The sequence below is a fragment of the Athene cunicularia genome (assembly GCF_003259725.1).
Source record: "Athene cunicularia isolate RWA chromosome 20 unlocalized genomic scaffold, athCun1 chr20_part1, whole genome shotgun sequence".
Classification (NCBI taxonomy): domain Eukaryota; kingdom Metazoa; phylum Chordata; class Aves; order Strigiformes; family Strigidae; genus Athene; species Athene cunicularia.
The window spans coordinates 7,185,226-7,197,650 of NW_020799125.1; the positions used below are offsets into that span (position 1 = coordinate 7,185,226).

General features: G+C 36.8%; 1 protein-coding gene across 1 annotated transcript; it reads left to right on the forward strand.

Annotated features, from left to right (window-relative positions):
• Positions 1 to 116: 116 nt before the first annotated feature.
• DPM1 (dolichyl-phosphate mannosyltransferase subunit 1, catalytic) lies at positions 117 to 12,141 on the forward strand. The gene is made up of 9 exons (XM_026861972.1): positions 117 to 249; positions 1,097 to 1,196; positions 2,601 to 2,634; positions 4,835 to 4,911; positions 5,026 to 5,051; positions 5,920 to 6,015; positions 7,476 to 7,544; positions 7,844 to 7,958; positions 11,044 to 12,141. Exons 1-9 carry the CDS (start codon positions 143 to 145, stop codon positions 11,146 to 11,148), a joined length of 729 nt encoding a protein of 242 aa, XP_026717773.1. The 5' UTR covers positions 117 to 142; the 3' UTR covers positions 11,149 to 12,141.
• The last annotated feature ends 284 nt before the right edge of the window (positions 12,142 to 12,425 follow it).

Sequence of the window (12,425 nt, forward strand, 5' to 3'; positions counted from 1 at the left end):
CCATGGCCGAGGGGACACAGAGCACGAGACCGCGCGTCACTTCCGCTTCCGGTCGGCCGCGCGCCGGCGGTTCCGGCCGCGCCGCGTGCGCTGATTGGCTGCGGCGCATCCCCGCCCCTTCCGCGTGCGTCAGCGCGCTGACATGGCGTCCAGCGGCGCCGACAAGTTCTCGGTGCTGCTGCCCACCTACAATGAGCGGGAGAACCTGCCCCTCGTCGTCTGGCTCCTGGCGCGCACCTTCCGGGAGAGGTACTGGCCGCGGCAGGCGGGGTGCCGGGGCCTTCGGATCCTAGGGCGGGCCGGGGCTGAGCTTCGTCCCTCTGCCTGGGCCGGTCGCGGGCCGCCGTTCTGCGGGAGGGATGGAGGGAGGGAGGGAGCAGCCCCTTTGCGATGGGAGGCGGCTCTCGGAGCTGTAGAGAAAAGGTGTGGACGAGCATGGGCCGAAAGTCCCTCCTCAGTTGGAGCTACCAGCTGGCACGGAACGGGCTCGGAGGGGGTAAACGCTCGGTGTGAGCTCTGATGGCGAAGTTGCTCACAGCCATCTGTAGAGCTCGGAAATATGTAACCTCTACAAAGTGACGCCAGAACTTAGTAAGGTGATAACGTTACCCATGATGTGAAGCATATAACGCTTCTCACCAGTGATAGAGGGTGTGCAGCCGAGTGGACCTGACCCGCAGTGAAGAGTGCAGCTCTTCCCCGAGGTTAATTAGGGCACCCATTAGTCTCATCAGAGGTCTCGCATGTGCTCTAGTCTGTTCAGCACCAACTCCTAGAGAAGGCGTTGCCAGCCGAAAGCGCAAAAGTGGTTTTAGATTTTCACCTTTCACAGTCACAAGGCTAGAACTGAATGCTGTGGTAACGCTGGGTGACAATGAGGTTGGCATTGCTGCCGTGGGCCCTGAAGCGGTGACATTGAGACACATTTTATCCCTACAAGTGCAAGTCTTACAGCTACAAGAATAACTACAGCATGTATCTCTAACTGTAGGAACATCATTTTGTATTCTATTCTTCAGATTCATGCCTTTAAAAATAACATAGGTAGTGAAATTGGGTTTTCCATTTGTTCATTTAAAAATTATTTTCATTTCAGTGGAAACAATTTTGAAATTATCATCATAGATGATGGAAGCCCAGATGGGACACAGGAAATTGCTGAACAATTGCAAAAGATATATGGATCAGATAAAATAGTGAGTTGTATGTTCTGTTCTTTTTTTTTCTTTTTTATTGTACTGGAAAGTAATTGAAGTCCTTAGAGAACTGGAACAGAGTCCCTGGATTTTGCACTTTCTTTACATCATTAAACAAGTTATTTAAAGTTTTGTGTGCCACTTTAGACAAATGTAAAATTAGAGTAGTCATGCAGCTGCTTAGCAACATTATGAACTAATATGTGGAATCATGAAGTAATATTTGCAAAATATTTTCAGTGCTTTCTGCATTGCTGTGTGCTACTGAGTAATGAACAGCGATTGTTAGTGTAGTTTGTTAGCCTGAGGGAGAGATGAGGTTTGGATAAACTAATTTCATTTAAGTGACTGCAGTAATAGGAAAATTGGAGAGATGAAAGCTAGTCTGGTTTTGTGATTTATTTTTAATCTGTAGTTGCATTCCTCAATAACAGGCCTTTTTTCTTTTCTTTTTACTATATTACTGTATAACCATCAGTTGTATACAACAAGATACCGTCACTTATTTACTGTTTGAGTAATTAAAGCCAATTTTTTTTAATAAAAGCTTTGTCACAGAACAGTGTAAAACCCCACCATTCAGTTTGTCAGAGTTTTGTGCTGTAAGCACTGTCAGACTCTTTCTTAATGTGTTTCTGTGTATTTCTTAATGCGTTAGTGTAATTACTAATGTATGTTTAGATGACTGCTTAAATATCTGCCCTCCCCAAATGCTGACTTATATCAAAGGCACTTCAGGAAGAGTTGAAAGTTAAATTATTGTCATGATGATCTAAAAGTTAGATTTCTCTTTTGCTAGTGGTGGTGCCCCCTTCTCCCCCTGCACTTCATATGGCTCTGCAGGAGCTGAGGATACTTGGCACTAAAGCTTGGTCACTCATGTTCTGAAAGATTAACATTATTGTTACATGGTCATTATTCATGGGTTATATCTGTATGCATATTAGAATCTTGACATTTATAGTCAATACTAAAAGTATGCTAAATCACTTTGGGGAAACTTGCTGAAATATTCACTGTTAGTGTTTGTCATTCCTTAAAAGTAATGGTGCTGGGGAGATTGTTGTTCAGATTTATAAATCTATGTCAGATAGTGAAATTTGGAGAAATCCTTTCGTTACTAAGATGGTGCTTTTAATTTTGTTTTTTACTGCAGAACTACTCAGTAAAGCTTGAAAGGTGTTTGTTTTTAAATATGACCTGATCAAATACCTGTTTAATATAATGATTAGTTTCTCCATTTTTGACAGATAAACGTATTTTTCTTATTATCTAGATTTATAAGAATGACAAGTAAATTTTAAAATATGTTTATACCTTGAAAACAGTGAATTTTAAGGTGTTACTAAAACAATTAAAAACTGTACTTCAAGTAATAGATGTATATTTTAATATATTCTGCAGCTTCTAAGACCCAGAGCAAGAAAGTTGGGCCTTGGTAAGTCCTTATTAACTTTGGTTAGTGCTAAAAAAATATGCTGTGTTCTTTGATTCTAGTGTGTAAAGCTCCAGAAAAAAAATCACAGTAAAGCCCAAAAGCAGAAATGGATGTTTTTATCAATTTTTTTTGTAAGCGAACAAGCTTAAAAACCTGTGCTGGTTTTGGCTGGGATAGAGTTAATTTTCTTCAGAGCAGCTAGTAAAAATCAGACAGGTTCTTCAGAACCTCAAACCTGAAAACTGTGCTTGCTGAAATTCTGTATAACTGTTTTCTTGCTAACATGCTGCTTCTCTCCCTCCCATACTACATTCACGTAATACAGAATGAGGGGCCTCGGTTTGTAAGAAATTGCATTTTTTTCTCAGAGTAGCTGCTGTATTTGTGTGGAACCCACTGATGCAGAGGGGGCAGTGGTGCCTTTTGTGCAATCTACCTGTGTGCAGGAGGCTTCAAAAGTTGGACAACAGTTTGTGCAATCTCTAGAGAAGGCTGGGATGTTTGTCTGATGTATTTGGACAGAGCTCTTCACAACCCATTTCAGTGTGAATTATGACTATAGTTAAATAAAAATACATGACTGACATGTTCAGCACTCAAACTCCTACAATATTCTCTCACCTGTTAACTAACATGTGAATTGAAGGTTTTGAAGGACACTGCAAAAGTTACTAGTGTTGCAGAAATCTCAGTAATTTGGGAGCCAATCTTTTACCACTGACATTGATCACTAAAATCTGCAGGAAATGATGCAGGACTGCAATTTTATAGCTTGGATGCCATATTTCACATAATATGTAAATCAAGTTTTAAATTACTTGCCTAAAAAAAAGCAGATATCCTAGGGCATTATAAATGACCTTAAAACTTGTAATATGGAAACTGTCCTAAAATGAGATATTTTCATCTGTTAAGACTCATATTGTATCCTTATCCCTCCTCCCTTATAATAGGAATGGAGAAAATGATAAAGTGTAATACCTTGTTTGGTTTATTGTTAATTGGTATCTGCCTTTCTTGCTAAATGTCTTGGCAACCCCCCACTTCCATGTGCTGGCAAAACATTTGGGGTGGCTTGTGTCCTGAGTACTGCAGCTAATTTCTCCAGTCCACTGAACAAAAAACAAAATTCTAATTTTGATATTGAATTGTCTATTTAAATTCACCTTTCTATACTTTTTTCTACATCTCTTAGTTACCAAAGAAACTCCAAAAAGTTTACATTATCTTATGTTTTTATGTTTGATGCCTTTTCATCCTTTGTCCTAATTTGACCAGTATTATGGATTAAAACTGACTGAATTTAAATTTTTCATGTGCCATATCTACTGATCATGTACAATACACAGATCTGGGACACTCCTATTGTGTAACTTTGCAAACATGGAAAAAAAAAAAAGGAAAGGCGGGTTGTTCATTAACCAGGAGTTTAGTTTCCTGTGAGAGTGCCTGCCAAGGATATCAGTTGAATGACTTCTGTTTTCAGTTTTATCTATTCCTTGTGAAGTTAACAGAAAGAGTCAAGAGTAATTTGGATCAGTGAAGAGTATATGTCAGTTTTTAATCTCTGTCATGCTGCTGTACTGCCCTTGGAAGCAGTGCTATCTTTGAACAATATGACTTGGATCAGGAATTTGCACTGTTGAGGAAAACTGTAATAGTAAAACTTGTTCCAGCTCTTACCTGGATGTTCATACAGAATGAATAAAATGCAACAAAATCTAAAGGAGGAAAAAAGAGGCTGGTTTAAAATTAGGTATTGGAATGTAGTTCACAGTGTGGGGAGAACAAACCATATACCACCAATAGGAAGCACTGAGTCTAGAAATCAGGTTGTTTTAACTATCAGTGATTATTGTTTGTGTTCTATTTTCAGTTTTCTGTGGCTCATAACTGTGTGTAGCATTTCTGAAAATGCTATTTCAAATAGTGACCCACTTACCAAGTCATGTTTCTCTGTGCATTTCTAGTGCAGTAAGGTTTATCAGGGTTTATATGTATAAAATCTAGTGCTGAAATTGTAGAGAAAAAGGAAAAAATAACTTTAATGTTTGACCACTGATATATCACTTTAAAATAAATACTAGTTTTTAGTGGATCCTTTTCTAGTGGAGATTTTAAAAAATAAATTAAGACTGTGGCTAGAAGACTGGACGTGTTAAAATAGTGATGGAAATTATTTCTGTACTGTCTTCATCAGGCACTGCTTATATTCATGGAATGAAGCATGCCACTGGGAATTTTATTGTGATTATGGATGCTGACCTCTCTCACCATGTAAGTCTCTTATTTTATGCACTGTGGTTTTAACCTGTTATAGTTAAATTTTCATTGATATTTTTTTTTCCCTCACTCCTTTCTCTTTTCTGATCTGTTTTCCTTGCATTTCAGCCCAAATTTATTCCAGAGTTTATCAGGTAAGTGCCATTTGTAGCATGAGAGAATGATTTCTGAACATTTATTGTTGTGTAGTAACACTTGAAAGCTTTATGTTCTTGTATAGCTATCTAGCTGTAGTAAGAAAATTGTCAAGGCAAGAATTCAAACAAAAGGATTTGACCTCATTAGATTTGTCCCAGATTTATCCCTTCTTTGTAGTGGCTTTTCAGCTTTGAAGAGGGTATATATAAATGTCATCTTCTAATCATTTCATCATGTGTGCATGTAGGGATATTGAATAGCAGACCGTATCCTTAACTATTGGTGAAATACTTCTCTCCCTTTTGCCTACCTCCCTGAAACGTTTCAATTTGTGAGAAATGGTCAACAGGCGTTATGTTGGAGGCAAAGGGTAGCAGTCAGTGTAATTCTCAACTCTCTTGCTTAGTAGTTCTGGAGGCCTAAGATTTTAGATAATGTTCTGCAGCAGTCAGGCATGGTATGCACTAAGTATAGCTTCAGACTTTTTTTTTTTCCTTGCTATGGGTGTGTGTAATTTAAATATTTAAAATTATTCTGTCTTTTATACTAGAGAGAGGCTTTAAAAATGCATAAGTCAGTCTTTATAAATTATTTATGAAGTAGTCTATGAGATTGTGACATAGTTGGTAAAAGATAATCATAAGATTCCCTGATGTAGCTCTTTATAAGAGAACAATTAACAGATTTTTAAATGCATAATGCTTATTACCACTGTAACTGTTGCTTTCCTCTCTTCTCTGCTTATTTTTTCAAAGCTTTGTAAAATACAGATTTTTGTACTAAGTGATTGTTCTTAATTTGAAGTTTGTACTACCTTCATCATAATATTCCTCCTGTTTTTCTGATAAACCCAATTGCTTACAGAAAGCAGAAAGAAGGCAATTTTGATATTGTATCTGGAACAAGATATAAAGGAAATGGAGGAGTATATGGCTGGGATTTGAAAAGAAAATTAATCAGGTTAGTATTTTTCTAGATATTTACACATAAATTTCTTATTTAGAAATAATAATTCCAAGTGCTCAACGCAATCTGTGTGAGCTGAACTGAGTCTTTAGTCATTAGTACTGAGTACTGCAAAATTATAGTTCATAATAGAAGTATGCATGATTTGCATATTCTTTGATTAAAACCCACCAAGAAAGAATGTAATGTCTGACTAAGCTTGAGAAATTACTTGGAAAAGTGGACAAATCTGCATGACATCAGGTTGGGACAGTCTTTCAGCTTCATTATCCAAAGAATGAGCTGAGACTGACACTTTTGTCAAGTTTAAAAGATGTTAGTTAGCTTTAATGGCTGTAATGATCCTTTCCCTAAACAGTAAATCACTAGCTAAACCCCTCTGTTAACACTCTGATTTGTCATAAGTTAAAAATTATCTGGCACGATCAATGTCAATAAATCATTACTTACACCTTACTGGAAAACAGTTACAGTGAACACTAGAGAGAGGCTTCACCCAAAAGCAAAGAGGAAAATTTTTGTCAAGGTCATATAAACATATGGAGGCTGGCATCTCAGGTTTACAGGGATTTAGAGATCTTTAAGGAGGTAATCGACAAATTTCTGCAGAGTCTTTCTTACACCTGATTTAGGCATAAGTTAATGCTGATTTATATGTTACTGTACAAAATTAGGAGTAAAGTTGTGTTACCAGTCTGATCTGGAGGTGTTACCCCAAGGGCTGTATCTGGATTTCTCCTGTTTCTGAATGACTGGAATAAGTGCTCATCTTTTTTGTGAATCTATATGAAATACAGACCCCCCAAAATAAGAAAGCTAAGTAGACATTACAGAGGAATCCTTTTCCATCATACTGGGCAAGTGAAGGATTTGCATATCTTACCAGTGTGTAATACAGCCCTCAGCAAGATGCTAATAACTGGCTCTTCGGTTTCATAATATTTTTCATCAGTGGAGCTTATTCTCATCATACTGTAAAATCAGTGTAAACCAGAACTGAACCTTGATTTTTCTAAATCCAGATCTCCCATTTGTCCAGGAAGCATTTTTATTCTCTGCTTACAGTGAATATTAGAAGAAAAATGTTGGTTTGACTGTTGTCAAATTTATTTTGTGTTGTATTTTGTGTAGTTGTACCAATGGTTCTACTGTAAAGAATCAGATTGTAAACCTGATTTCTAAAAATCATTGTTTTCTCCTTCACAGAGAAGTTCAGTAATCTATTGATGATGTAAATTTGAAAAAATGTTGGGTTTTGATTTCAATATTCTATGATTCTGTGATTTATTAGTCAAATCTAGCAGTGAAAACATTAGAAATACAACTTTCATATTAAGCAATAAAAGGTTTCTCGTTTTGCTAGTAGGATGATATTTACTTATTTTCTAGAAATTTTGCTTGATCTTTCAGAATTGTGTACTGAGCAATTTTGACATTCATGTTTTCTTTCACAGTCGTGGTGCCAATTTTATAACTCAGGTTTTGCTGAGACCAGGCGCATCAGATTTAACAGGGAGTTTCAGGTATGGGTCTGGTTTGCAATTCATAAAGTTTATTTGAAATTAAGACACCACTGAACAAGGAACTGGGGTAAGAACAGACCTTCTTTACTGAGGACTATGAAATCTGTTTGGAAGGGGCGTAAGAAATCGTAGACTAGATTGCAAGAACTGTTTCTCTTGTCACTTTGTTAAAGATTTTTTTTTTTAAGAATAGTAATGATATGAGTGAATGACTACAGTTAAGAGTCCTACACACTGTCTTGATTTCTAAGGTTCAGAAATTGTGCTTCAAGTTTCATTTTCTTTGTAATCATTTACAGGTTATACAGAAAAGAAGTCTTACAGAAACTAATGGAAAAATGTGTTTCTAAAGGATACGTCTTCCAGATGGAGATGATTGTTCGGGCTAGACAGTTAGGATATACTATTGGAGAGGTACAGTAAAAGTTTTGATAAGTATATTGTGCTTTCATTTAAATGTAGCTACAGATTACTGGGAGCATAGAAAATTTTTTGCACTTCCAAGAAGCAGCAAGATTTTTCCAATTGATACAAAGAAATTACATATGTAGAACTCCTATTTTTCCAACTTTTCCTGGTGAATACCAGATCTGAAATTCCAGTTACTCTCCTGGCTGATAGGCTTCTCACATCCTTCGCTCTTCTTGTTACCATTTCTTTAGCTGCATACAGTTTTAAAAGGTTCTTCAAATGAAGGAAAGAAGTCAAAATATACCATGGAGCTGCTCTGAGCCTTTTCTTTCAGCCTTCATATTGTACACACATCTCCAGTTAGGTCTTTTCAAATCATTTTGTTTTCTCCAGCAACCTGATTGTAGTTGATTTATTCTGTTCTGTCATTTATTGCCTAGGTATTTTCCAAGTTTCCAGCTATCACAACTTTCCACTTCTGAACTCTTTGAATGTGCTGTCTACAATCATCAAAAAAGAACTCCAAACAATTGTTAGATCCTATATTTCCAGCAGTCTGATTGCTGTCTTTTGTATTTCACTGAATTGCTCTTGTTGGTGTTTTTTAAAGATGCTTCACTGGAATTTCCTCTGCAGCCAAATCTCAGAACCAGTTCTTCATCATCATTTTCATGACTGAATTGTCAGAGAATTCTGTGGCTGGTATTTCTCTCTCTAAACTTAATGTATTGCATTTCTCTATCAACATCAGGTAATTTCCACGCAGCAAAGCAAGCTTTTCTACTTTTTTTGCTTATGGAGCAACATCACCATGCTTTCTGTAGCTGGGGTTTGATCCTAATTTCTTTGGTCTTCACATCCAGTTGCATTCACATACTGCTTTCTAATATTGCTGAATTAAATCCTCACCTGTCTATACATCCAGATACTGAAACCTAGGGCGAGATGAGGTTTTATTTACTATACCTTTTTAAAACAGTAAAATATATCTCTCTGGCTTAAAAAAACCCACAATCTTGGGTTGCTTTTATACTTCTTCAGGCTAGTGCTGCAAATACCTTTTTTCTGCCTATTACTTGATCCTGCTACTCATTTATTTACATGCCTCTACTGGTTGCGTAGTATCAAATGTAAGATATTTGTCTCACAGGTCAAAGCCTGATGGACAGTCTTCCCTAGACCTATCGTCTCCCAGTCAGTGTTGAGACATGGGACAGTTAGGCCATCCTCCACAATTCACCTGTTACATTCTCAAGTAAGCATCTTCTTCCCTCCTCCTTTGGTTTCTCACATGTGGGAAGAGTTGTCTCTAACATCTGAAAAGCTGCTTCATTATTCTGCTTGAGCGTTGTCCTTAAGATGTCCGTTGTGATATCTGTAACAAACTTGACAGCGTTCAGATCACTGACACATACCTATAAATAAGACTATCGTATTTTTACTGTTCTGTATATCATCTCTATATTGTAAATTTCTGGGACGGGACAATTTTCCATTACATTTCAAGCACACTGACAGTAATTCATGATCAATACTTAGGATCTTTATATATTTTATAATTATCCAAATAGCAATACAGAGACTCCCAAAGAGGCGACATTTGCATGTCTCTTTCCTGGTTTGTGGGTGCTGCAGCTCTGCAGGCAGAATAGTTTTTATGGAGTTGTAGAATGTAAGTACAGTGAGGGAAAAATATTTCTTAAGCAAAGTGGAAAATGCAAATTGAGACCTGCCAGTCTAAAAGGAACAAATGGATAATGAGATGAAGTGACACAAGTTACACCTGTACAGTCTTGTACACAGCTCTTTTTCATTTTGCCATACTTTACCATGTGTGAGATGTACCCCAGTGCACAGAATACACCCTTTTGGAAATACTTCCTTTAAGACTAATGATAGAACTTTTTATGCAAGGAAGGCAAAGTCCAGAAACAATACAGGTGGTTAATTCCTATACTGAAGGGAAGGACTATTAGATGAGATACTAACCATTCTTTCATCACTGGTCAGGAAATGTCACTTCTGACATCCTGCACTGACTCCATCTTCAGTGATTTCTATCTGTGCCCTGTACATCAGCTGTCTGTACTTGCCAGGATACTTACTGGGAACATCAAAGCATGATGATCCCTGCTAAGAAAGCCAGAATCATTGTTGAGTCTGTCTTCATGCCTTTTTAGGTATCTTCTTACCTTCTTCTTGCCCTGGGTTCTCTTCTACCATGGACTGATCTGCTAGAATTTTGAGAAATCCTCCATCCTGGCACGGATGCAAGGGTGTGGTGATTTTTGTGTTCCACGTGCCAGATGATTTCTGATTGAAACTGCCAGCAGAATATTAAGCCAATTTTTTAATGACTTTTACAAATGCAATTCTTATTTTAGCCCCTGAAGTATTTGTTTTGCATACAAACATATATGGAAGTTCTTGAATATTCCAAAACAGTGTTGGCAGAATGTCCTGTCATATGTCATTTGTACGTGGTCAAATTACTGAAAAGCAGTATGTTCCTAACATTTTGAGTAGTGAATTAACTGAACAGTATGATCACTTTAGTGAGGAAACCAAAATTAGTGTTTTAAATGCCTTTTAATCCTGTAAATAATATATGAAGTGGTCAAAGACTGATAAAGACAGGTATTGCTTGTAAAATATGCACTAACTGCCACGTTCAGATGTCATCTTCCAGGCAGTGGTGAGGCTGAGCAGAATGCTGTTTCATGGTGGTGGGAGATTTTTGCATTCCTGAGGCATTGACTCAAAGGTATTGAATTTAGCTAAGGAGGAAAGTGGTGAAGGTTCATTTTAGCCCCCAGGTTTTTAGTACTTAAGCTATTAGGTTTGTTCTGACTGGTGTATCATCCAGCCACTGAGTAATGTCTTTGGATCATCTTTAAAGGTGATAAACCAAATAATTTTGTGCTCCCCAGCTATGGGGCATCATTAAAGCCACTGGTAGGAACAACTGATACAAGGGAAACCAATCCCCTGTCCAAACATGTTGTAGTTCAAAGGCCATTCTTTTGTTTGCAGAATTTCTAATTATTTAGGTTTTGAACCTTAAAAATAGTTTTGCTTGTTTCAACAGGTTCCTATTTCATTTGTGGACCGTGTCTATGGAGAATCTAAACTGGGAGGCAACGAAATAGTCTCCTTCTTAAAGGGACTCTTGACCTTGTTTGCTACAACATGATAGTTTATCCTAAGTTAACTTTTTTTAGAAAAACATTTTTCTGACATCTCTGTGGTTTTTAATATATAATAGTAGAAGCTTGATAATTTGTGTGGTGACCAGAAGACCTGCTATAAATTAACAATTAAATGAACCACCAGTGATAAACTAAATATACTGTATCCCAAAATGCTCCTTCAAAGTAAATGAACTGTATGTTAAATGAAAAACTAATAAAGACTAATTCTCTATTCTATTTTTGTAAAAATAATGAAATCTTAATAAAGAATACAAAGCTAAATGATCTTTTGCATTTAGAAATGAATTGTTATTCAGCAGAAGCTAAAGATGACTTTGAAATAGACAAGCAAGGACATTAAAAAAAATTACAGTATTTATCTTATCTTTGTTCTGTGGTTTGCAGATAGTCTTTAAATATATGCCAATTAGTTCCCATTCTTTCATCAGCACATATGTACATGTATCTTAAAGCAGATATATAGAAGAGTTTCTCCAGAACTGGTAACAGCTTGTGTAGTTTAAGAGGAAATATAAATGAGTACAGTTATTTGTTGTGTGTAAAATTGTTCCTAAACTGGAAAGAAGGAATTTTCTTTGGATAAGAAAGAGAATCGTATGTGTGGAATAACTTTGTATTTTGTGTTTGTCCAGAAGCAGATGATTCCTTTTTCCTAGTTTCTTTAGAAACGAAACATTCTAAAATCTATAAAATGAGTATGACATCTCATCCAACTTTAGGGTGATGGAAGACCCAATTCACCTCACTAAAGACATTTGAAATTTCTTTTCTTATGTTAAGTAACAGTTTGTAATGTAAAAACTGCGTTTGTTCCAGATCCTGATGAGCGAAGTACAGATTAATAGTATTTTTGTTTTCACCGTTAGATATAACCAGAGCTCGGAAATTAAGCTCTTGCAATCAAATATGCACCTGGGGTGAAGGGGGGAGGAGTAAGAAGGAGGATTAAATTATTCTAATAATGGCTTTATATATGTAAGTATGTGTTATATATATATATGGGGTGGTGGTGTAGTTCTCTGGGTACCTGTATCAAAAAGAGGAGAAGCAACCAATTTCTTAAAAATTATGCCTATTTGGCTTTTGTTTGTCTGCATTCCGTTAGTACACTAGATACAGTTGTTAATATTAGGAAAAAAATTTAGAAAGTCTATAGATAAATTTGTATTTCAGTTACCACACTTGGCAACAGATTAAATAGAACTTTAAAACAAAAGCTTACTTTCTTGTGGACTTCTTTAGAGATATTCCTTTGTTC